At 40.7% G+C, this 27,135-nt stretch overlaps 2 protein-coding genes and 1 non-coding gene across 7 annotated transcripts in view; 2 read left to right on the forward strand and 1 right to left on the reverse strand.

Moving 5' to 3' along the window:
• fermt3b (FERM domain containing kindlin 3b) overlaps positions 1 to 5,654 on the reverse strand; it is a 16,980-nt gene extending 11,326 nt beyond the window's left edge. The window contains exons 1-3 of the mRNA XM_085789616.1: positions 5,477 to 5,654; positions 3,951 to 4,123; positions 2,112 to 2,345 (exon numbers count right to left, since the gene is read on the reverse strand). Coding sequence (XP_085645742.1) covers positions 2,112 to 2,345; positions 3,951 to 4,074 — 358 coding nt within the window. The 5' untranslated portion in view covers positions 4,075 to 4,123; positions 5,477 to 5,654. The remainder of the gene's footprint in view (positions 1 to 2,111; positions 2,346 to 3,950; positions 4,124 to 5,476) is intronic.
• Positions 3,054 to 3,125, forward strand: trnaw-cca (transfer RNA tryptophan (anticodon CCA)). Its single transcript has one exon. It is a non-coding gene; the product is annotated as a tRNA-Trp (tRNA).
• Positions 5,655 to 7,546: 1,892 nt separating the features above from the next.
• The window catches only part of macrod1 (mono-ADP ribosylhydrolase 1), a 113,559-nt gene continuing 93,970 nt past the window's right edge, over positions 7,547 to 27,135 (forward strand). For all 5 annotated transcript variants that reach the window (XR_015036906.1, XM_085789635.1, XM_085789633.1 and 2 more), the window contains exons 1-3: positions 7,547 to 8,208; positions 9,385 to 9,483; positions 9,985 to 10,092. Coding sequence is in view for 4 of the 5 variants with exons in the window: in XM_085789635.1 (XP_085645761.1) it covers positions 7,746 to 8,208; positions 9,385 to 9,483; positions 9,985 to 10,092 (670 nt within the window). In the remaining variant the exon portion in view is untranslated. The remainder of the gene's footprint in view (positions 8,209 to 9,384; positions 9,484 to 9,984; positions 10,093 to 27,135) is intronic.

A 27,135-nucleotide genomic window follows, 5' to 3' on the forward strand; every position in this document is an offset into this window, starting at 1 on the left:
ACCTCATTTTTTGAAGAAACTCATATAAAACAACTTAAGAAAATATTGCTGTGACACATACGTCACATCGGGCCTTAGTGTTAAAAAAGTCAGGAAAAATACCATGTGACGCCTATGTCACAATGAGAAAAATGGGAAAGAACTGCTCAATTAAATTAGGTGATTCAGGTATTTTGAATTAATATACTCTATGTTGTTCAATTTAAAACATAATTTAAAAATGTTAACATAAAAATAATGTCAAATTCAATCAATATTTAATAAAATGATATATCAGTCCGGAAATTTAACCACAGATTTAGCAGAGACACTCTTCTCAGTAAATGAACAAGATTTTAGTATCCCATGCTGGTCCCATATTAATGTAATTATGCTTTTTTGCTGTATTTTCTGTAACAAAATAGGATACAGTGTTCAGGATGTACTGACGATCATCAGACGTGCAATAGATGTTGTATACAGAACAACAAATACAGCAAAGAAGAATGAGAGTTTACATAAGAAAATATTAGGTAACAAATAAGAAAAGTTAACACAGTCAAACAGTCATGAACCAGGTTTGAGACAAGGGTTCTGGACTGCTGTACTGATGGGAGAGAGGGTCCCATGTGGTGCATTGTGAGAGAAGGACGTTTTACCCAGCTCAGTTCTGACGAATGGAATATGACCCAACTATCAGTTCTGTGAGTGGGGACCAATGTTTTGTGATTTCATAGTTAACAGAGATGATAAATAAGGAGACAATAACTGTGACAGGGCTTTAAAAATGGATAAAAACCAATGCTGTTGTCCCCGTACTGTCAGAAATGACCAGCCGACATTTTGATAAAGAGTGCCGTGATGGGTATTATATGAATCATTGGAAATGAAATGTAAAGCTGAGTGGTAAACAGCATCCAGGGGAATCAAAGTGGAACTAGCAGCTCTTCCATAGATGGCATCTCCATACTCTAAAACAGAGAAAAAATAGTGTCTCCAATTTTTTTCCTGTGGTGAGTAGGGAAACGGTGCTTATTTCTGTATCAAAAGCCCAGTATTGTTCTTAGTTTAGCAATGAGGGTGGTGATATGGTGCTTAAAATTAAGACAACTGTCCATCCAGATGCCAAGGTATTTGTAGTTGGAAAGAAAATTGTGGTTGCACAGCTTTTAAGGCTTCAGTAACTGGTTAAAGACTTCAATATGAGGCAATATTCGCATTTCTATAGTGTTTGCCCTTTTTTGTTGTGAAACTTGTCTTAAAAAGGTGTTAATAGTAACCAGCAAATTTGTAATTTTGATATATGTTATGGAAATGCAAATAAAAGGTCAAATTTGTGTTACAGAGCAAAATAAAATGTCAAGCCCATTTATTTTCAAGTGAAAATTTAAGTTACCAAAAACGCCCGATGTGACATATATGCAACATTCCAGATCTCTGACAATAGGTGGCGCTATTTCAAAAAAAACTTCAAAAATGTGTTCCATGCATTCCACTTGGTCTGTGTTTCACCCCACTTAATTTTCCTTCAAGGATAAATGGGTCTGGGTTCTTATGGGTTAATCTGCTTTACATTAGAAATGTTCCCTTAGTTTTTATCCATGACGAGATTTATCAGATATGTTTCTGTGTGTCTGTTCCTCCTCTTCATGTTTGATCTACCTGCTGCATGGTAAATTTGATACAAATCAGAGATTTCTTCATCTGTATCTCTGCTCCCTTTAAGCTGCTTTTCTACTGACAGATTTTATTATTTCCCCTCTGCCTGCTGATTTTCAAAACCTTTCCAGTCGGCTGTCACCTCCTGGGGATTTCTGGTGAGGAATTGAGACCAAGAAGTGCCAGAATTAGACTAAATGAAAGCATGAAGCAGATGGCGAAGGTCTAATTTTCTGGCAGTGATGTGTGTGTGTGAGTGTGTTGGTACAGCCAATTAGACAGCAACATATTAATGAGACACTTTTACACATCTTGAAGAATAATTAGGTTGTGAACAGCTATTACAGTGTGGCAAGACGACTGAGAGGGAGAAGTAAGAAAAGGAACTGAAGGAATTCACACTGTGAAAGCAAAACTTTAAAACCCACTGTTTGCCTGAGATATAGAGTTGGTGCAGAAAGAAAGAAGCTTACTGAGCATTCTGGAGATGCCTATCACAGTCTTGAAGACAGGGGTGGAGAAGCAGGCCAGGAGCTTCAGGGTGATGCCGTTGGGCAGACCCAGCCTCAGTGGCTTGTGCTGGGGCATGAAGAGCAGCCGGGCATCGGCATGGATTTCATATTTCTCCAGACTCCAGGCCGTCCGCAGCAGCCATTTCTGCTTCTGATCCCACCACAGCGCATGGTCCGACCAGTCACGCTTGATCTCTGCAGAGGACAGACACGAATCACAAATTACCACAAACCAAAGCAGCTTTAACATTTATTCTTTACCTGTGGAATGGTTCAAAGTTTTCAGGTGACAGGACTGAGTGAAAACCTGGGGACACAACTATGTGTATTTTAACTAAAATGACAGGCTATTGTTTTATTATGAAAATATATAAATATTTAAAGCAAAGAGAGGATGTGAAGTTACGAAATAATGCAACTTATGAATGGTAAAGTGTGTAATTTTGGGTGGAAAAGCTATTTTTTCAGTGTTGTAGGTAAGTTTTACCTTTAAATTTGCAATAAGGTCAATATGCAGGACACTTGGCTTAATAAGAAAATGTATTTTATAATTTTCATGTATATTTTTTTATACAACATCCTGGGGAGTGGAATGGCCCATTACTCTTGTGAGTAATAACACTGTGGATACACACAGTCGCTCTTCACTTCATTGGGTAGACTTGAGTCTTATGTAATACAATCCAAAACACAGACAGGTGATAGTTGTACAGTAAATGATTTTGTTTTTTTCTGTTGCGTGGTTGAAAGCTATCAGCAACGTCTGCACCGTCTTGAGGTATTGAAACCATTGCATTTATTTTTAAACACGTGCTGCTTGACGAATCCAAATGCAAATAGCGACGATGGAAGACGACCGTACTAACAGGGCCGTTTACCTCGTCGCAACGGTAGAAGTCAGAAGACTCTGTGGCGCAACGGTAGCGCGTCTGACTCCAGATCAGAAGGTTGCGTGTTCAAATCACGTCAGGGTCAAAGTGCGTCTTTTACCGAGACAAGTTAACAGGGTTGTAGTATGGATCTATAGAATGCATCCGTGCATTGCAAAGGTTGGACAGATATGCATTCATCGTCTTTGCGCACCAACTCCGTTTAAATCCGAGGCTTCTTCCTCAACAACTGCCGAGAGACTCCGAATGAACCGACAATAAAATTACCCAATAAACAATTAAACTGACACATAGAGAAAACCCTGCAGGATAAGGAGGAGGTAGGTAGCTAAACGGAATATCACCGTGAAATGCATAATAAAATGTATTTTGTATGTCTTACTTTACTATTCTCAAAGGGGATATTACAGTGTAGCAGCAGCAGCCATTTAACATACCCAAATCACAAAAATGCTTAGGCACATGTTAAACTCACCAAATATGGCGCACAAATGAAAAAAAAAAACAAAACAGGAAAAGTATCGACCAAAGATAGACATATTGCAAAACATGACAGGAAAAGTACTGACTAAAGATAGACACATTACTAAATTATGAACTGAATATACAAAGTAAGGATGGTACACCACATTGTACAAAAGTGCAAGTTGAGTGGGTGTAGGTACTGTATAATAATAAAAACTTCAAAAATTAAATTACATTTTGTTTTGTGTTTCTTTTTTAAATCATATTTAAACATATTATTTTTATTCTAGCATTTTGTTACTGAAAGAAGTAGCGGAAGAGAAGACGACACCAAAACCAAAATGAAAATGTACATTTATGCAAATAATGTAACAGGCTAATGTATTTTTAGCCTGTCATTGAGAGAACGACTGAGACAAACAGAGGCAGACAGACAGTGACCTACGTGTCTTTTCCACCAGCTTTAGGATCACCCCTCCGACGTGGAGGTCAGAGGTCACGCTGAGGGTGACAGCCGGAGCGTCAGGCCCCAGTTCCTCCACTATGACTGACAGGTCCCACGCCGCCATATTGGGAGAAGGAGAGGAAGAACGAGAGGGAGAACCGAAGGAGACAGGTCTAACAGAGAAGAGAAGACATACACATTGCAGAAGCACAAGGGACAAAGATGGAGAGAGTGAGTGAATGAAAGATTTAGTAAAACTGTCAAAGTGATAACAAGTTACTAAGAAAGGCAGCTCAGCAAAGGCTATTTAAATGATCTATCATGCGTGACAAATGCGATTTTTGTGCGTTTTTGTCTTGTGGAAGTATGTGACAGCCCAGACAAGACGGTCAAGGGCAAGAAGACGAATAATTAATCACTTAAATAATTTGTTTTTCCACCAAACTGATTAAACTGCCATCACCATCTCCTCAGGTCTGACATGAAATATGGTCAGATGTTTCTTGATGGCGAACCCAGTGTTTTAGCTATTATTATTTTAAAGTCCTATATATGTAAGGAGTGAGAAGTGACATGCTTTTATGTGTGAATAAATCGTTAAAATGCCTGGAGAAACCTTTAAAAACTCTGCAAAAGAGGATATAGCCTACATATCTGAAATCTAAAAGACAATTTCAAATAGTGGACTTAATATTAAAGCTCTCTGTTTTATTTCATATGGGTTCATAAAATTCATTGACACGTGCATTTATTATTCATATTCAAGAAGGATGAAACTGCTGGTTTAACTGTACACGAGACACAGAACTTGATAGATGTGATAATACAAAACCTACATTAGTTTTCCATGTAAGATATTAAATAAGACAGAGATGGTAGATAGTATGCCAATCGTCCTTCAGGGTTCAATATTATCAAATTCACATAATACTGAGTAACACAATGGGCACACACACACACACACACACACACACACACACACACACACACACACACACACACACACACACACACACACACAGACTGAATGGGTGGCTTTATTCTGACATGTCCAGCCTGAGGAGCACTTCCTGTTTCTGCCTTGAACTATCACCATGGATGCACACTTCCGCTTTCTGACCCACCCATGTCTTTCAGTGAACTAAATTACTAAATTTGTGTGAAAGTATTAAAGCTCACCTTAAAGATATTATGTTTAAGGATTCAAATGTGTTTGTGCCCTATGTAACTGCATTTTTAAAGAATGGTATCACAAACAGTGCCATGACAATCATAAATGACACACGACTGTGTCACTCTTAGCCTTTTTTGGAGGCCTAAATTGTGTATTTCTAAATTCTGATCTGTGACCAGTGAACCTCTTATATGTTATATACTGATGCGAGCGATAATAAATGACCCCAGATCAGGCCTATTTAACACAGAAGTCCTACACATACACACCCTTTGCTAACTTTCTCCCTGCCCTTACGCTTTCTCCCATGCTGTCACAGACACACACATCCTATACGACATGAAAGACAAACCTTCAGTCTCCTCTGTCCAAGGGTTTGAGATATTGAATCTGGGGGACCTGTGTGCCTCTGTCAGGTCTCTGAAGAAGTTCCCACAGTGTTCTGAAAAAGTTTTATGCAGCAGTTTTCTTCTCTGTCGATTTGGGCGGGTTGTGGTCTGTGCAGCTAGCTGTGCTGTGCTGTCTTTGTCACTTCTATCAAGACAGGCTTGTTCCTTTTTTCTGTCAGTTTCCGCCAGGCGGAAATGTGTAAACGACTACTTTTTTGACTGACATGCAGTGCGAGTTGCGCATATGAGGCAGTGTGTGTGTGTGTGCATGTGCATGCAGCATACGTGGGAGATGATTGGACAGACAATATGCATTATCACTGCCCTCCACTTGTCAATGTCAGCTTGTCAAAAAGGCAAGTATGCACACAACTCATGGTAGATTATTGTGTGTGTGTGTAATAATAATAATAATAGGCTAATAATAATAATAATAATAATAATAATACATTTTATTTATACAGCGCTTTTACAGCTCTCAAAGACGCTTTACATAAAACCAAATACAGAGGAAATAAAATACAACAATAAAAATACATAAGTGCTCAGTGCAGAGAGGAAGAAAGAGCGATGAATGAAAAATACATAGAAAGGACAAACAATGTGCAATAACTATGTGTGTTTGTGATTAAGAAAATTGATGGGGGGCACAGAGAAAGACAGCTAAGGTTACAGGTTAAAAGCAGATTTAAAAAGGTGGGTTTTGAGTGATGATTTGAAGGTGGATGGGTCAGAATAGTCACGGATGTGTTTGGGGAGGGTGTTCCAGAGGGAGGGGGCGGCTACGGAGAAGGCTCTGTCGCCCCAGGTGCGGTGCTTGGTCCTGAGCGGGTGTGAGAGGAGGTTTGCATCAGATGATCGGAGGTTGCGGGAGGGAGTGTGGTGGTGGAGCATGTCTGTGAGGTAGGGAGGGGCCTGGTGATGGAGGGCTTTGTGGGTGAGAAGGAGGAGCTTGAATTTAATTTGTTGTGGGACAGGGAGCCAATGTAAGTTTTGCAGTACAGGGGTGATGTGTTCGTGGGAGCGGGTGTGGGTGTGGGTGTGAGTGTGGGTGAGGAGCCGGGCAGCTGAGTTTTGAATGTACTGAAGTTTGTTGAGAACCTTGGATGATGAGCCATAGAGGATGCTATTGCAGTAGGCTAGTCGTGAGGTGTGTGTTTTTTTTAGATCACCAGAGTATAGCTTTAGGGTGTATGATATTGATTTCAAGGTTTTCAGCATTTTAGTGGCAGCTGTTTTGTTTAAATATTTCTGCCAAAAAAAAGGAGGCCAAGTGTAACCCACTAACCTGCTTAATTGCTTCTAAAACTGAAAGGTTTAATGTACTGCTGTAGCCTGATTAACATTGGAGGTTAAATAACGCAGGAAAGCAAACATACATACATAGCCTACATCAAAAAACATTATGATGTCATCACAGTTAAAAACCCTTTAAACCCAAGTTTACCCTACCTTGAAACAGCTACAGACATGGACAAATTTATACAATCCACTAGGGGGCGAAAAAATATGTATCTCCAAGTAGGGCCATAGCACAAAGTTGCCTTCACGGGCTTTTGTATAATCCTATTTGATGAGGATAAAACAGTGACAGTTAAACCAATGGTCACACAGGATCATACAGGATGAAGAGACAACTATATAACTGAATCCTAGAACACGAATATACGTACAACTCAATCAAAATTCCAAGACACGTCTAACATTTGCATAAAGTTGCAGAAACCTTTTCTCCTGTTTCTATCACTTTTGCTCGGAGTTTAAATTTTCCCGTAGTTCTTGAAGGAGGCCTAAACTTGTGGTCGTTGGCTTCGGCTCTCTCATGTAGTTGGGGGTTTTTACCATCGATGTGGAATTTTAAAAAAAAACGACAACACCTGTCATGTCGACTCGTACTGTTCTCACTTATAATAATATTATCGAGTAAATACCGGAACTAGAGCCCACGTTAGCAGCTATTAACAGTTTTATTTAAGTTATTGGGTAAACGTCAGTCAGCAGACACCCCCCCGTGGCGGCGGCGGTGGTACGCTCCACTCGTTAACGTCCAAAACGAAAATGGAACACGGTAGCTCAACGTGAGGTGTTCACGTACCGTCTATGGGTGTTCACCATAAGAACTGAGACGTTTTCTGGCCGAAAACGAAACCTAACGACGGCGTGTGGTCCACTCGACATTAATCTCTGGGAAAGCTCCAGTTACACGATCCGTTTAGCCCCCCTCCCGGTGTAATGGCACTGCAAATGTCAGCTCTATTTTCATATGCCAGAGCCCTCCTCCTCCCCCGCGCCGCCGGCCGCCCTCTGCCCCGTGTCCGTGCTGCTGACTTCCAGAGAGACGGTGTCAAGTTGAAACACACGGGAGCTCCTGGAAGCCCCCAGCCGACAGGGGCGCCGGTTCTCCGCGGCCATACTATTAACGCTGCCCGCCGAGCTGGGAAGTTTTCAACAACAACAACGACAACAACAACAACAGCAGAAGCAGCAGCAGCAAAAACCCTTCAGAGGCAGTACAGCCAGGTGAACGGCTGCTCATCCCGGGGCAGGAGAGGCTGGCTGGGTAAGGTTGCCCTCGGTACAGCCCTCGGAGTGAGCACAGTCGCACTTGTCCAGTCCCTCCACACCGGGACCGTGGCCGCCATGGCCCACAAAGTTGACCTGAACTCCGCTGAGGGAGACTGGAAGGAGACCAAGGGTGAGACAGACTGCGAGTAAACTCACAAAAAATAAGACTTTATTCTAACAGAGCTGCTACTACCCACGTGTGAGGAGCAGTGTTTTGTCACATGAGCAAAAACACCTGTCCCAACTATCACTGGTAGATGTAGGCCGAGCTACCTGTCAGTTGTCACCAGACTTTCACTAGCAATAATGATACCAACTTTTTTTTTTTTTTTTTTTTTTACACTTTTTAATTTTGTCAAGGGGAAGGGGCGTAACGTGCACTGAATAGCCTACTTATTCCCCCTGTACCCTTATGCATTTTGTATTTTTTGTGTTGAGTGACACCTTAATAAAGTCTATCTATCTATCTATCTATCTATCTATCTATCTATCTATCTATCTATCTATCTATCTATCTATCTATCTATCTATCTATCTATCTATCTATCTATCTATCTATCTATCTATCTATCTATCTACAAACAACTACCACTACCGTCCTTAGCCCCCAACATTTAAACCTCAACTGTTTGTGTCCTCTGTATATCAAAATACCGCCATAGTCTCCAGAAATTGACAATATACACACCAATAAAGACATTTTCACTCAGTGACTGTAACTAATGATCGTTGTAATTATCTAGAAATTGCTTATTCAAATGACGTGCTAATTACACGCTACAGGACTCCAAAAATGATGTCTTAAAACACAATTTTAGTTCACTCAGATTGAAAAGCAATTAACGTTATTACAAGAATACATAGGCTAATAAAGAAAAAACAAGAAATATATTGACTTTTAAACTGTACCAGTTTTTATCTACTAGAGGAGTTGTGAAATAATCAGAAATAATAATCAATTCACCAAGGGATTTATTGACTCAACATTTCGGCTCTGAAATATAAAAAGAACAATATAACAGAATACACAGAGAAAAGCAAACAATTTATTGAGTGATATGTTACTGAAGCTTACCACTTCTTAGTATTTTCCATCCATTATCTTTACCAAGGTGAATTTGTACTACAACAAACTTGAATCAAATCAAACTACACAGTTGAAGTTTCTCTTGGGATTTCGCGGATGATTATGCTGATTTATGTTCTGTTATTTGTCAGACTTTTCTTTAGGCTAGTATGCTATTAGTATCATGGTCTTTATACCAAATATTTAATGAAATATCTCTATCTCCATTGTCTCCCTCAGTTTTCCTGCTGTCTCTGTCGGAGAAGGAAAGGCGTCAGTACTACAGGACATCTGACTTTGTGTCGCTGGACAAGATCCCAGCGTGGACTCCCACTGCAGGTCAGACACCCAACATCAGTCAAAGTCACTGTCAGGCTAATTCAAGGTTGGGTGTTGTGGTGGTGAGACTTCCTGCAAGGGATGTGAAGACATGTGTGATCATGCATTTGATTTGACCACATTACATTAAGGACATTTGTAAGCACCTTGTTTGTAAAATGTAGTAGTTTTCTGATGTGGAAACATACATAGAGACACAAAACACATGCTTACAAACTGAAGTATATTGACTGTTATCCTTATATTATGAGTAGGTTACTGGCATCAGCAGTGAAATAATGTCAGCTTAGCCATCACATGTTCTCTTTAACCTGCTGACCCACAAACCAAGAACTATATATTTGAGATTATATACATATACATATATTCATTCATGTATATTTGCAACACATTGAACCTTAAATCTATATATGCCATTAATTGTACTGTATACCGGGTGCAAACCAATAATGATAATTATGATCCTGGGCCTGTGTGTGTGTATTTGTGTGTCATTATCAGGTGGTTCTGAGCCAAGCCGCTGTCCAAGGAATGAAAAGTTGGACCAGAAGATTTCTCTCTACAGTGGCGACATCACCAAGCTGGAGATTGATGCTATTGTTAATGCAGGTATGTGTGTGTGCGTGTGTAAATGACTTAGTGTTTGTTTTCATTCATCCAACATGTTCACTAGAGCTGTATTTCCTTCCATGACAGAATGAAATGAAAAATGACATAGAACATAATTTTATTTCATCTCTCTGCAACAAAGGTAATAGTATTCAGCAGGGAATAAAAACAACTCACGCACAAGAAAAAAATTAGGAAGAAAGCCATCCAGTTGGAAATATGAGAAAGGATTATGGATTTAAAAGCTTGGTGCTAAACTGAGCGCAGCCTCCACTCCGTTTGTGCAGCGATGTGCATGTACTGTACATAAATTTAGCACAAAGCACCTATGAGGGCGGTTTGTGCTGTGATGGCTGGTATGATGCTTTCTCAGTGTGTGGGAGGGACAGCTGCAAGCTTTTATATTGGTCACTAACACACTGTGAAGTTTTCTGTAAACTGATGTACGTACATACAGAGGAGAACAACAAAAGACCAACACAACGGTTGAGAATCAAATGGACTGCCGACTGGCCACCGAGATAAATCAGGAGGAGGCCAACCAGAGCTGCCGTTTATGTGAAGTCTCAGTGCTGAACAGACACACTCCTTTGAAAGTGAACAATATAAAATAACCAGAGTGACACCGATGTGACTTTACTGTAAAACACCCACACCAACTCTGTATCTAGTCGTAGCTGCTGGTGTTTTGTGAAGGCCTAAACTAGTCATAGTTTCATTTGTGTCAAACCGAACACGTTGTGTCTAGTGTACCAATTGCCTGACCATTTGTACTGGTTGCATTAACTGGCTAGTAACTGACAAACCTTTTCATCATCTATTTACCTGTTTATTATTTTTTCCCATATAATCATTTTATTGTTACAATCCATAAAATGTAAAACAACAACAACAACAACAAAAACAGGGACAATGCCCATTGTTCTCACAACAAAAAGAACCAAAACATAAAGATATTTAGAAAAATCTGATATTTGAGGAGCTGGAGCAAACAGACATTTGTTATTTCTTTACTGGTGACTCCACTTTGTTACCAAGACAACACATTCTGTAATGAACTAAAAACCAAATATAGGTAAAAGAAATTTCCAGAGAAAAAAGAAACTCTGCAGATATGTAGTTTGTACCATGGACAATGAGAACAAAAATATCAAGAATTCCTTTTTTTTATGTACACATAGTGAGTTGTTATTTTTGAGGCTTTCTGTCAAACAAATTGTAATCTTAACTGTCATAACTGAATATAAAGATTAGTATATACCTAACGTGCTATGAAAAACTAATTATGGCTTATATTATGAGTAGGTTACTGGCATCAGCAGTGAAATAATGTCAACGTAGCCATCACATGTTCTCTTTAACCTGCTGACCCACAAACCAAGAACTATATATTTGAGATTATATATATATACATATATTGTTCTGTCAAACAAATTGTAATCTTAACTGTCATAACTGAATATAAAGATTAGTATATACCTAATGTGCTATGAAAAACTAATTATGGCAACATACTTGCATCTTGATCCAAGAGAAAAAAAATCTTCTTGGTACAAACTTTTTTTAGAAGGATATTTTTCTCACATTACTCACTTCCTCCAGTAAGTTATTATTGTTGTTTTCAGGTCACGGTGGGATGGAGTTTCCCTACTGACCATTAGATGGAGCCAGAAGTCAGTTCATACACTGAAGACCTTTTTCCCCACTAGGCTGTTTGGGCATTTGGGGGAAATTTAATCGGTGTCTTGGCACAGATGCTGCATCAGAGGAGACTGAGGCAGGCCAGCACGCCTAAATGATGCTTGATGATGAGCCTTTAGCAGAGAATGATAGATTTTCATTGGCAGCTGACTGTCAGCAGGTGTATGCTGTGCCAGCATCCAGTGAATATGCTGATCGTTGACTCATTTATGACATTACAGCTTGTGTCTGTGTGCTTGCAAGCATTCATGCATTCATGTGCCCACAAATCTCAAAGTAATTATGTGTCTATATGCAGTAAGTAATTGTAATTTGTTTTTGCGTGGCCGCAGAGGCGACTGTGTCTTAGGGTGTTTGTGTGTTTTTACGAGAGCTTTTACAGAGTCGCACGATGCAAAGTAGCATGGAATTAACAAGAGGAAACAGCTAGTAAAGTGTCATTTAGCAGAGAGGACGAGGCAAGGTGAGGGAGGGAGCCTGAAAAACACAACAGTGCCAGAGGAAGCATGACTGAGAGACGGAGCGTGAGAGAGAGTCAGCACACCGGCTGACAAAAAAGCGAGGGCAGAGTCTGGAGGAGTGGAAAGAAGAAGATAAAAGAGAGGCGGGGAGAGGACACAGGCTAGTATTTAAATCTCGGACTGCATTGCCATGGCAACAAGCAGGTACAGGGTACCCACTACCCATAAAGGAGTTTTGGGCAGCAGAGTCAGATTGTCCTTCCTCGGTCTGACTGATTGGCTGGCGAGCTGACTGTCTCCGTGGTCATTTTGTTGACTAAGCAGCTGACCTTTTCATTCGATGACTAACTGAACTTACTGATTGACTTGGAGGCTTTTTGCAGGGATGTCGGTCGCTCTTAAAGAGATACGATGTTGAAAAGATAGAGAGAGCAGCAAGCAAGCAGACATCTGGGGACAGGAGAACAAATATAAAAGAGACGGTTAGCTACGCTCATTTAGGAAGTTACTCGTAAAACCTACTCTCCTGTTGCAGATCCGACAGCAAAGCTCGAGCATTACAGAGCAGCCGAAAGCAGCGCCTGTGGTTTTTGACATGTTGAGGGGAGTGTTGTGGATTTTTTCTGGCTGCTCTGAAAGGCCTTGAAGCATCAGTTAGCCCCTAAGGCAGCAAACATTCAATTGAAGCCAACTGTGGCCAATTATACGCTATACTGGCAGACTGGTGGGCAGGTTGGGTTGGGCTGGGGGGTGAAGAGGGGCGGGGGGCTTCCTGGCCTGGTTGGTGGTGAGCAATTGACTGCAGACACACAAGAACACACACACATACAGAGATACACGCACACACGCTTGCATGTGTGGATACATGTAGCTCCAGGTACATCTGTGAATTAACAGGTGGAGACTTGGTGATGTGCTGCTCCCTCCCTCTTTTCTTTCCTCTCTCCTTCCTTCCTTCCATCCTTCTCTCCTTTCCTCACTCAGAACTCATTGATCAGGTGAACGGGGCGTTGCAGGGAGGCCGGGCGCACGCTGTTTGTCGTTTGCGTCGCTCTCAATAAAGATTGGATTTACAGTAACTCTCCACTCCTCCTCCTTCTCCTCCTCTTCTCCTCCTCCCCCTCCGCCTCCATCCCTCCCTCCCTCCCTCCCTCCCTCCTGCCACTTTTACAGCTGCTGGCTCCTGCCCACTCCTATAAAACACTACAAACATAAAAACCCACAAGCACTTAAGAGCCGTCCTGGTGAGGGGGCGGGGGGCAGAAACATCCTCCTCTTTACACCCCTCAATCACTCCGTCCGGAGAAGGAGAGAGAGATGGAGGGGAGGATATATTGTCTCTGATGGGCTAGCTGATTAAGATGGATTGCGCAATGAAATGTCGTTGGAGTGATGAGTTCTTGGAGTGTGTGTGTGCGTGTGTGTGTGTGTGGATACGACGTCTCAGCAACTAACTTTGCATTAAAACCTTTTTTCAAATTGATTAAATGCAAATTTGCTTAGCTCTACTGAGCTGCATTTTCACTCGCTAAAGTTTTATTCCTTATTTCCATTCCATCTCTTACTTTCAGCTGCCGTAGAGTTTATCCCGTCTGACATTAAATGCCATTTATTTTTGGTCCTACCTGTTTCTCTGCAGAGAATTGGAATTTAATTGAAAAAGATTTAAAAACTAGACGAAGTCCTCTCAGTATTTTTCGTGTAATGTCCTTTTTTTTTCAGTCGAGCTAACTCGGTGTATGAGAGTAAATGCAGCGACAGAGGAGGCTGATAAATCTTTCAGGCTAGACTATAAAAAACTGTCCCTAAAATTAAGCCGTGCACCGTCAAGTGATAAAGAATATTCTGGTCCTATCTCAGTCTTTAGAGCTGAACCACTTGTCATCGTCACATTTTTTTGCGTGCCGAGAATCTGTGGGAGTGTGTGTGTGTGTATTTCCATGGGTAGATGAGTGTGTGTCACGCCTTTTGCACGTGTGTTTCGATGTATCGACAAGATCACATATGTACGTCTGTATGTATGTGCACCTGTGCGCTGCTGCACCTGCTTCTGCCAGAAACAGACAGCAAACATAATCCTGACTCTGTGTGTGTGTGTAGTATGAAGTCTGGTAAGGTGGTGCAATAGTGCAGTAGTGCTCTGTGTTGGTGTGTGTGTTTCATGTAATGATGCTCTATTGTGTGTGTGTATGTGTATGTGTGCACGTGCATGAGATAGGGTCTCCCAGGTTTTCCTCTGCAGGTCAGAGATAAAGCTGTTGGTTGGCACTGGAAACCCACTCACTGTAGCGACAGCTGAGAGATACAAGATTAGAGCCAATAGTTTTCCTGGCCTGCAGGTGACAGGCAGGATGAGCAGAGAGAGAGAGAGAGAGAGAGGATCTATAGACTGTACTGTAACTTCCTCAGTGATAAGAAAGCAAAAAAAGAAAGGGAGATAGAAAGAAAGCACGGATGGGTGGATGAGGAGATGGATAGCAAGACAGTAAGTTGACAGGCAGGAAGGGAAGAACGGTCAGAAAGTCCGAAAGCAAGGACAACAATGTGTCGTATCTCACCTGCAAACTGCACAAAATATGTCATGTTCCCATCACTGTGCTGCAGGATTTTCAAGTCTGTAAATCAGTGAGCCTGTTGTGACTAACAGCAGACAGGAAAGGCTGAGTGATATTCATAGAGTTAACCTGCTCATCTTGAATGATAATAAAAGTTTGCATGTGCAGCCGGTCAAAGGAAAGAAGAAGGTCAGAGACTCGGCTCAAAGTCAAATGACGGCGTCAAGAGGCACAAATCAGGCTTGTCTTGTGATCAATTTAAGAAGCAGAGGACGGCCAAGGCAACAGCCAAACTCGTTACAAATATTGCATTCGCTATATGAAATGGTGTATCCACTTTTTTTTACCCAGAAGGAGAAGGTTGATTTATTGCATTTTGTTACTTAACAGTGTCTCCTCCTTTTGTTTTTTTATTTTAAAGAGAGCTGCAACAATTAGAAAGTTAACCAGCCACTGTTCTGAATGAGTTAATAATTTTCTTCTTAGTCGTCTTTAAGATGTCCTGAGCTTCTGGACTGTTGGACAAAATAAGTAAATTGAAGCCGTCATTGCAAAGAATTCAAAACGACATTACTCTTTAACACTTCATAAACATAACTGGGGGATCAATCATCAATAAAAAAAAGTGTTACTTGTTGAAGCATGTTGTCGTTATAAAGCCTGATGGTCATCAGTTTTTTTTTTAAAGTATATTTTTTGGGCATTTACACCTTTATAGATAGTACAGTTGAGACAGACACATCAGTTTACATTATGGCACTTTGTGTGATAAACTGATGAGAAACGAATAAATGAACACAAGCTCCCCATATTTGAGAAAATATCTGTTGTCTTAAATCAAAATAATCAGCACAGCAGAACTCTTCCAATATCAACTTAATGTTTCATTATTACAATGCACTATATGAGGATGGATGCATGGGCAGTCATCAATAATTGAACATCAGTGTTTTTTGAGCTTGGGTGCTTCCATCGGGTGCGATATAAATTCAACCCAGCGGTGGAGCATCTTTTATTGATTCCAGCCCATGGCAGATGATGGCTGATAGCTGCAGCAGGGCAGGTTGTCGGGGGCTTTGGGGTTATAGACGATGAGGGGACTGGGGTGTTTGGAAGACATGGCTGACTGGGCTCAGACAGACAGACAGACAGACAGACAGACGAGGCAGACGGGCAGAAGGACATCGGCTCGAACAGCTGGAGGAGAAGAGTGAGAGGGATGTGCGCAGTGATCCTGTTTGGTGATTTCAAGAGGATAAAATAGGCGAACCTGTGGCTCTGCAGGTAGAGCCCCTTACAAGAGCATTACCCTACACCGGCACAGCGTCACACTCCTTCTGCAAGGCTTCACTGATTCTTAGCTGGCTTTGTCAATGGGGCTTAGCGCTGTGCTTAGCGCCGAAATCAGCCTGGCAGACATCCCTGCTTTCGCCATGCTGCTAGACTGTGTATGGAAGATTGTCAGGCCTGACTTGTTGTTTTAAATTGCTTCAGAGTTGGCTAAAATTATTTCTCAGATTTCACCTGAGCTGCGTTTTCCTCATGCGACTGGAGCAATATGGGACATACAACAGGAATATTTTCATGCTTAACCACTGTTATGAGGGATTTTCCAGCATCAGGCCAAGGATTAAGTGATTTTTTTTTTTTTTTTTTTTAGATTTTCCTCAGATCTATTTTGAATACCACAGTATCTACTCCAGTTGTTAGTGCTTAATCTGTTGACAGTCTCTTTGTTTTAAGTATGTACATCATGTTGGGTTCATTAGAGGATAATCAAGTATAGCCAGCTGTAGCGTCTGTTTTTTCTTTTCCGCTTGAGGAATTAATGTTCTCAAGGCAGCGTTTTCATCTGTGGGTGACGACGGCCACTTTGTCATCAAGTCATTTATCTGAGGTATCTTTTGCCTGAGGTGTCGAGGCAAGTTGTTGTGATCCACCACAACCTCCGCCGTAGTACCAGAGGTCTGAGGAGGTGATGGAAAGCCCAGAACAGAGACTCCTCGTGCTGCCGAGGTCCCACAGGCCCCACGCTGTGTGCTCTCTGCCTCTCCCTCTGCTGCAGTTACCATACGTCTACCCTGGAGCCCTTGTCAGCTCCTCTTAGGACAGGCTCATATTACAAGATGCAAAATGTCACACCAAGTTTGCTTTTGCAGACAAATATTTTACATGTGTAAAATCAAAACAGATAGTCTAAAATAGGTCTGAGTGTACTTACTTGTGTGTGTGTGTTTTGTTTTCTTGGCATAGCAGTGGTGTTTAATTAAAGTGAAATGCAAAATCAAAATTCTTCCTCTCAGCCAATCTTTCAACTTCATTAAAATTTAATTTAGCTAGAGTTGTGTTGTTTATTCCAAGATAAAATCGGTTCTTGTGCTGCTGTTGTGGAGCAGAACAGGTCACGGATCCCTGGTGAACGGCGCTCTCGCTCCCTGCTGTAGTAACTGTACTTCCTTAGCTTCAGTTCCTATAGCAGTATCCCCACTGCGCTGACTTTTGTGTTTTGTGAAGCAGCGCTAATGGACACATTCTCACAATATGCCCGTCAACTGTCAGTACACAGGAGCACTTACAGAGGCAAACCGGCATTACTGATGCTGCCTCAGTTTCAGAGCTCTGTCATGGCCACCGACAGGACAGAAAGCACTGTGGTGAGCATCAAGCAGAGAGCGCCAAATGGAGACGTTAACGTTTTTTTTTTTTTTTTAAGTGGAAAGAGGATTTGCTGTGCAGAGGCCAATAAAAGAACGTGAGGGGAAAATCCATCAGAGTAAGGCTGATCTGTATGGATTTTAATGAGTGAGGTCAACAGTAAGCAGGGCTGGTGATAGGCTTGGTCGACGACAGGTCCAGGCGTATGTGACGATGATGATGAAATAACAAAATCCACATTTTCCCGAGCATGGAAATATTTTCTGTTTGTTTTGGTGAACTGAGCAGTTTTTGTGCTGATTTTGACCACTCTCAAATTAATAACATCCCCATTAACTTATAGTGGGGCTGCAACTCACAGTTATTTTCACTATTGATTAATCTGCCAAGTGCTTTGTTAATTAATTGATGAGTCATTGAGTTGAGTTGAGGAAAAATCATCTTGTTCCCAGAGCCCAAGGTCCTGAAGGTAGTGGAAGTTTTATCGAGGTGAAACAGAGTTCATTTTCTCCAAAGAGAAAAACAGCAGTAAAAATAAAAAACAATTATTATCAAAAGTAAAAGTGTGATATAATTGTATAAAAGCGTATTATTATTGTTATTATAATTATTATAATTAATTATACTACTACAACTAATAATAATTATTATTATTGGTGAATTATTCATTTGTGGGAAGCATTGAAATGTTGCAGTGCAATGTAACTTATAAAACCTGCTCTTGAGCAAATGTAATGAGGTTTTAAACAAACAAAAGAATTGCTTGACAACCAGCGGTGGAGTACAAGGAGAAAACAGCACGACAAAGTACCTCCAAACTGAACTTGAATGCAGCAATTGACTGACAATGAGTCCTAATCTGCAACATAGCAACAAAGTGCCACAACAAACAGGTAGGTGGAAAATAGGATGACTGGATGATAAGGCAGAAGTAATTTTTCTTAGTGTCAAATCTGCAGTTTGCATCATGTCAAAGAAAACAAAAGAAAACCATGAACATCATCATATATCACTGGATATACTGGAACCAGAAAATGTTGGATTTTATGTTTGAAAAATTCTCACATGATTAAATACTTATCAAAAGTGCTGCTAAAAAATGAATGGACTAACAGATGCTTTATAGGCTGTGGTGTGTAGTCGATCGTGTCATCCATACGGAATACAGAGTCCAATATTGCAAAGCTTGAAAATGCTTCAGGATGGATTTAAGCATCGGGGCAGAACCACTCGGTGTCATCTTTGATTTACAGCCACAGAGAGACAAGACACTTCTGTGGACCTCTTGTAAATTACTGGATTAAATGTATAAGCACGGCGGCTAGAGTCTCAATAATAAATGTGCTTTAATATATATTTTTTCTCTGGACTGGACTGGACTTTCTGTAAAAATGTATTTTACAAGTCTCTTTATAGGCCTGTTGGTGTAAAATAAAAAATTAATTTTAGATCTTTAATGTTAGTGAGTAGCCTTTCACCAAGGTTGCTGTAATTACTGTGTGCCTGAACATTAACATTGCGCCTTGAGAGAGCTATATTTAAGGTGTCATAGTTCCTATGTTTGTTTGAGGATTTTCAATAAATCTTTACTTATGATTTATAAATACCCATCGGATGAATAGGAAATTACTCTAACACACTGAAGCCGCTTGTTTTTGATGGTAAAGTAAATGAAAGGCTGTGGGTGTATTTAATATCTTGACGGGCTGAGCGCTGTCGCTTGGAGGAATCAGTCTATCTGCTTTATATTCACTTTTAAAAGTTGCTTTTAAACTGTGTTTGTGACTGATGTTTTGTTTTATGTTGAGCTGGAGAGTTTTTTTTCCTAGTCTCTCTACTTTTATAAGGTTTGCGTAAATGCACGCCGCTGACCTTCGTCTTTTTATGGCTGAAATCTAGATGATTGTGTCTCATACTCTCCATTGCGGCAGTCAGTGAATTCGTGTTGTTATGTCCACTCTTGTCGTCTTGTATCTGTGTCTTTGCCATGGGCGAGTATTTGCAGGCTGCAGCGGCTCTGCGAATTGGCCGCAGCATGAATTTAGACAGAGCTGCTGCTCTAGTTTTCCAGTCCAGATCTGTCCGAGTTAATTACGGTACAACTGTCAGAAAGACCACTTTACTGGTCATTTGGGCAGTGACATTAATGGTCTCTGTGCACTGAAAATTTTTGAGCTTTCAAGGTTCAGTGGCCTGAGTTTCCACAGGATGATCCAATGTCCAGTTTATGTCTCAATTTGAGTGTGAAGATGGAAGAAAAACTTCACTACTGGTTTGTGCATCTCCAGACTTTGGTCCTCTCCCTCCACCATTTGCGCTCTCTCCTCCATTTAGACATCATTGCAGGGCTGTGACCTCAGAGGAGCGGGACATTGGCATTAGACAAACGGGCTTCAGTTTACAGCTTCAGATTGATTTACACCCTGACACTGAGAAGTTAACATACCCTTGGAGAGTTAATCCCTAATGTCGTCTGGGTCAGTAAATAAGCGGAAAAAGAAAAGCCAAACTGAAGGAGTTTGCAGAAAGGCTCATTCGTGCTAATTATTTCTCTCCCACCCCTCCCTTGTTAAAAGCTTCCCCACCCCTCCAATCAATCGCCACTTTAGCAAGCAGGAAGGGATGGAGGAAGTGCGAGCCTCATTAGTCTGATTGGGCCGATGTGGGAGATGGAAGGAGATCGAGTGAATGAGGGAGTAAAAGAGAAAAGGAGTCAGCTTGATCATCAGCACTTGGCCCATCACAGCTTCTGTTATCAAGACAAGTGCTGTGTTTAAACGCGTTTTGCAGAGTTGTGACTCATGGTGCTTGGAGACGATCTTCTGATGGTTCCTGGGCTTCACTGATGGAGTTTGATTCTTTTCTCTACCTGTGTTTTAAGTTAAAGATCACCAGTATCAGAGCTGATGCATGGAGAGAGGAATGATTGAGGGGCTAATGGTTTAGCCAGCTTCAAACAAAGGTTGTGCAATATGTCATCCCACTGTGTGTAAAAGCAGAAGTGGAGAAGAAGAATACGTCTTCTTAATGACCACACTCTTGCGAGACAAAAAGCCTGCCATCATAGCCCGTTTATGATATATTATAGCCTGATCTCCGTGCAAGAACTTATTGGGCCAGATTTGCTAAATAAATGGCTTTGCACAAACGTGTGCCCCCCCCCCCCGAGCTCCAAGATGAAGACTGCGCCGGGATGAAGAGGAGCTCATAAGCTTGGCTCAGCAGTGGGATTTCTGAGGCCAGAAAGCTCAGAAAAGGAATAATAACATATGGATTTTCAGTTCAGTTCATTTCAGTTTTATTTGTATAGCACCAAATCATAGCAAATGTTATCTCAAGGCACCGTACAAGGCAAGGTCACAACCTAACAGTATTATAGAGAGAAGCCCAAGAGCTCTGACAATGAGCAAGCACTTGGTGACAGTGGAGAAGCAAAACTTCCTTTTAACAGGAAGGAGCCTCCGACAGAACTGGGATCAGGTTGTCTGTCTTGACAGGCTGGGTTAAGAGGAGAACGAGGGTGCGAGAGGGAGAGAAAAGATTACAAAGCATTTACTAAAGCTCTGATCCAAGTCAATCAGAGAAAAGTGTTACTGTTCACATACTCAAAATATTACTTGTAAAATTAAAAGATCTTAATTTTACTATATCTTAAATTAATACCTTAACCACATTCAAATTCAAGTTTGAACATAGACCACAGCTACACAATACAACTACTACTTTGTTGTATTGTTGTATTTGTTGTATGTTTATTTTTTCCGTGACAACCTCTCCATCGATTCATGTAAATTGACCCTCCTCTTTGTTTGCGAAAACTGACAGTTACATGACCGCAGTAAATCTCACAGCATATAATCAACCCCTGTTAACATATGTCACCCTGTTATTTATGTGATCCTCCCGTAGCTGCATATGCAATGAGGGGAGATGCACACCTTGCAAACACTTGCACAAGTGACATGCGACTCCGAGCCCACGGTGTCTTTTTGATAAATGCACCACATCTGTTTTGGGCAGAGCGTCGTGTCACATCTGTGCCTGAAAAACTAATGCAACAGGCTCAGTAACATTGCCCTGTGCCCTTTCTATGTTGTTGTTGTTGACTAAATGGACAAAAAAGGCATAAGTGGTGCACAGGTTCAGATAGTCCAACCTCGATGGTTGTGCTCCAAAAAAATAAAAGAGGTGTTGAAGTACTAGTGAAGAATAAAAAAAGAGGTCAAGAGAAGATCAAGTACTACTGTCACTCCTCTGCACATCTCAATTTAAAGAGCACATTTATTAGGGGATTTAAAAGTGGTGATAGCCGGGGGAGAGCGAACAGTTTGGTAGTAGCAATAGAAAAGTCTCTTACTGTGAACGTGAATGGAGACCGGTCATTGATCTGAGAAGATCATAAGCTGGTGCAAGTGCATGCAGTGCTTTACAAACAACAGCATGTTAAAAGATGCTAATCGTTGATCTGACAGCCGCTTTGTTTGAATGATGTTTGGCCACTTTGCATTCAGAATGGCTGAAAAAATAAAAAAATGTGACCAGGGCTATTGATGTGGTATAAAGCGAGTCCATCGAGGTTGTGCCAGTGTCACGATAATGTGCAGATTGTAAAACAGCAAGCTGTCAAACTTGTATGTCTTTCCTTGTGCCGGGCAGAGTTCAATTTTCTGTGCTGTCTCTCTTAATGCACTCCTTATTATAGCAATAATCGTTTGCATCCCCAGTTCTTTATGACAATAATAGTGTGCTGCCTGCCCTTTTTTTTTCAAATATTGCTCTAAGTGCCAGACAAGTAATCAGTCTAGCATCAAGGCTTTGGCTCTGCATCCAAAGTCCTCGTCTCCTTGGCTGCTCAGGTCGAATACTTGAGCAGTTCCCAAAAAAAAAAGAACCCACATTAAGTACGTCCACAATCACCTAATAAATGGCTTTTTTTTAATGAGTTTATCAACCTTTGATGATTGATGTTTTTCATTTAGACTTTTGACATTTAAATTCAACCAAGTTTCACTGAACTGGCTGGGCAAATAATTTTGACGAGAACCGAGACACAAAACGGAATGAGAAAAAATTAGATATGGAAATTAAAAGCACATTGGGGGAAGATTATCCTCATTGCAGGCAGCGTTATTTGAATAATAAAGTATAATGCAGCCTGACAAAGCCTCCATTTTCTCTCATCTTTGTAATCATAGCTTAGTGAACAAAGTACAAAGGATGTATCATTGTAACCTCCAAAATGGGCTTTAAACTAACCTCGAGTCCTCTTCCCCTCTCTCCACCAGCAAATACAAAGGGGCGCTCATTGTCTGCTCGCATGTCCTCATCACAGACGACGCCTTTTGTCACATAATCACACACATGGACAGGCAGCGAGTACAGGCAGAGCACACAGCAACACACTGCACACAATTACAATCTTGTAATTATCTATCAGGCGTCGTTGCGAAGTGGTGCCTGATGCACACGCTGTCGGCCGCGCTGCATTATCACAGCTTAGGAAATGACAAGACTATTTATAGGAGCTATTTATCCACTTATCTTGTTGTTGCTATTGTTCACAGGTGAAGTGGGGAGTCCTGGTTAGAGCTGGACTGACAGACAGAGAGACAGGTTGATCAATCAGTACAGTGAGCTTTCACAGATCAAATGGTGTGTCTCAGGTTTCCTGTACAGTTTCTAATGACGATGCGAGCTCAGAGGAGAGAGAATAAACACTTTGTTGTAGCCGGTAATGGCCAGAGCATTTAATTGTCACTGATTTGTATAATCCTAGTTATATCCTGTTACAGTTTATTGAGCTTTTTAAATGGTGATTTGTTCAACCGTTGCATTTGAATTATTCCAGATAATTAAATCAAAACGTTTTTTTTTTTAACATCTCAAGGCATAGATTTTGTTTCCATGGAGAGCATTTACAATTTGATATTTGGTCCTTGATGCGTATCAAGTAAAACTGCAACTTTGTCTTTCATTGCATGTCAAGGGCAAAATGATGTATTGAGATTCAAACGCTACCTGAATCATGGTAATGTCAAGCAGTGAGAAGATTTATGACACTCTTTACTTCCCGTATCTTCTGGTCCACAAGTGTAAGTGCATGTGCATGTTGTTAATCTTTGCACCTTATTTTGTGAGTGTGTGTATAATGTGAAAATGTGTGGCTTGACGCCTTATCTTGCTCAAATGCTTTATATTGAATCGAATGCAAAAGGTTCTCATGATGGTTTAGTGTATTTATAATCAATAAAAGGATCAGGCTGCTGTTTTTTGTAAAATCATGAAATCCCATGGAAAGGCCAGTTATTCAAATCCAAAATGTTGGCATATAAAACAAATGAAAAAATCCAATAAAATCCTAACATTTCAGGATCTGATTACAGAGCATATTTGATATTTCTGCCTGAAAATGAAAAGAAATGGTGGACTGGTTATCAAAATAGCTGCCGTGCCTATTTGCAATAGCTTCTGTCAATCGACTGATCAATGAATCATCTAATTGTTGCAGCTGGAGTTCATGGTCTGGCCTTAACCGCCGGGCCACCAGGGTACATTGATTTATCATGGTTTTAACAGCCTTTGGACAACAATAGAGGTCTACAGAGAAAAAAGAAAGGGAACACAGTCACTGTTAGAAGGACACATTCATTAGTTCCTGTCCTTTCATTGGATTTATAGAAAAAAAGAAAGATATAGAATATAACCTTCAATATACTTTGTCAGGACCCAAGACAGCAGTGTTTTTTCTTCCGGATTTACAGTAGATTAACCCTGCGATTCCTTTATTCTGCTTAATGTTTGTTGATATTTTTTTATTCCTGTGTTTGCAGCCTTGAACCACATTGTTACCTTTAAATGAAAGGAGTATCCAGCAGCACACTGTGTGTGTGCTGGTCCTGTGCTATGATCGCAATCCACTCTGTGGCATTTTCTACTAAGTAATGAATAATTTACTGCGCTCCTGGAATTCACTTTTTTTATTTTTTTATTTTCTTTTGGGCTGCGATGTATCTAAAGAAAGGCCGAGAGTCAGTACTCCTGAGAAATCACAAGTTGCCATAACTACAAGTGCTGAGGTCTGTGAGCGGTCCAGGGTGGAGCTCAGCAGCGGTGGGCAGAAAGCCGACCATGAGTGAAGGCTGAAAGCTCTGGAAGGCCACATCCAGCAGGAAGCTGCCACCTTCACAGTTTGCTCATGTGGGCAGCAAATGAAACCGAGTGCCTGATGCTGCTAATAGGTATTTACTTAATGCCAGCCAAGGACAGATAATGAGGAAAACAGCACAAAGACTACTTAAGATTGTAAATGCCTTTCATTTCTTCAATTCCAGATGCTCCTTTTCTTAACAACACGGTTACAAAAAAAAAAACTCCAGCAGTATACAGGCTCACAATTAAACAAATTAACGGATAAAACACAAAAGGCAGGGATTTCAATGGAGGATGGTTTCAGTACCAGGGCAATTTAGTTATCTTTTTGTAAATGCTTTCATTGTGGCTATGGCAGAAGATTTTTTTGGAAGGGTTTTTTCTTCTTCCCTGTCACAAGAGGCTTCTTGCAGTAGCACCAAAGTGGCTCTCTCTCTGATAGACAGCCTAATTCATACGGTTGCTGCTGTTATAATCCCCTGGAGGCTGTCTTAGTTTGCTCTGTCTTGTTTATCCCAGTGAAGTCCTCTCCATACGTGGCTATAACGGAGCCCGGACCACCACAGCTTAATGTTTTGTAGCTGCTGTTGTTGCTGTAGTTGTTGTTGTTGTTGCTGGATCACTTCATACCTCTGAGGTATTTCACTGGTTTCTTGCAGTGTGTCTGTTGTGAGGAGGAACGTGTCAGCGCTTGTTATCCAGCTCCATCGCGGTCCTGCGGGACCACAAGTCCCCTGTCACTCACAGGTGCACAGGTGTGTGTCAGACAACTGTGACTTTTAAAATTAATTCAGAATAAATGTATATGTTTGTCTAGAGTTGGTTTTACAGCTGGAGTGAAGCGTTGGGTTTAGAGGTTTGTAAATCTGTGGAATATTATTTCAAGTTTAGCTGCGCTTTGTGTGTGCGTGTGTGCTTGAACTTTTTGACTGATCGTTGGCGTGCTGATGTGTGTACCTTTTTTTTGTGTTCTTCTAAGTGAGTGAGTCCCTGAGCTCCCATGTGAGCTGTATATTGAATCGAGTCCAGTCTGTATCTTCAGAACTTGTCATCATTTAATTTCAAGTTTGCCTTCGGCGAACACCTAAAATTGGTAGGAACACGTATCTGAACAAACAGTGCCTAAAGCATGGCGGTGCTGAAATATATTCAGTGTATTCTTCATAGCTGGCGAGATGTGTATGCATACATACATTTCCCTGAATGCATGCGTTTATAGGAATACATTGACCTTTTGCTAAAGGAGCTTCTAATGCATGCGAACACCGGAAGACGTTTTACTATGCAGTGCAGACTTGCATCATTCTTGACAGGACTGTGGTTGTGGAGAAACTACTGAGCATGCTGTTCATAACACAGCTGACCATTTTATCGCACATCAGTCAGTTGAGATCATTTGTTCAAAGACATTGAGACCAAGTCCTCAAACACAGTGTGCCATTATGTAGCTTGTGCTGTTATGCATAACACATATTTGATATCTTGAACTATTCTAAACTTTTTAAAAAAAACTAAATATGTGTTGGATTTTATTATCTTACACCAAAACAATTAAAATGAAATAAACATATAAACAATACTGATGAAAACAGCTCTGTGCAGGTTTCAAGAAATAGTCTGTGTTGCAGGTAAATCACAGAAGAAGCACAATGGCACTTTGTAAAATAATATAGGAAAAATTATGATGAAGATGATGCAGACCTCTTCACTATCGTGATATACTTCTCCTACTTATGAATATAAGAATGCTACTTCACTTGGGTGCCCAAAAGCCTTATACTTAAGATACATTTCTAAATCTTTGTCACCTATTTTTAAATTTCACATTTCCAGTGAGCTGTAAATGTCATATATTGGTAATTATTCGCAAGTTATGTAAAAAAAAAAAAGGTATTTTGGTGGTTGGTATTTCTTCATAAGTTGGATGACATTTGACTAGTATTTAAAAATAAGACTCCTAATTTGGCCATAACTTTGTTATCTCATCGTTCAAAACCCAATTTCAACATTGTTGCAAGAAATTCAGGTAACCATGGTGTAAACGTTAATGTCTCCTCCAGATGGTGGACATGTTACCATGACTTCAGAGCACTGGTTATTATCAGAACGGCACAATTAGTGGTAATTCTCAAAAAAAGTATCTAAAAATCTTTATTTAAATATGGACCCTAATTTAAGTTTCAATAATTATTATTTATGTCCAACGCCAAACAGAGGAAGTTTTGTTCTTATATATATATATATATATATATATATAGATATAGATATAGATATAGATATAGATATAGATATAGATATAAACCTCCTGTAAGCTGCATCACTGTCATTTCAGTGCGGGTCCATGCTTACTCAATATCGAGGTGCAGAGACAAGTAAATATACGGCACGTACTGCACTGTACTGTACTGCACTTATATAGCACTTTTCAAGTCGTGGAGACCACTCAAAGCGCTTTATAATAGGTGGCTCATTCACACACACACACACACACACACACACACACACACACACACACACACACA

The sequence above is a fragment of the Trachurus japonicus genome, chromosome 10, assembly GCF_045865225.1.
Source record: "Trachurus japonicus isolate A0001 chromosome 10, Traja_1.0".
Lineage (NCBI taxonomy): Eukaryota > Metazoa > Chordata > Actinopteri > Carangiformes > Carangidae > Trachurus > Trachurus japonicus.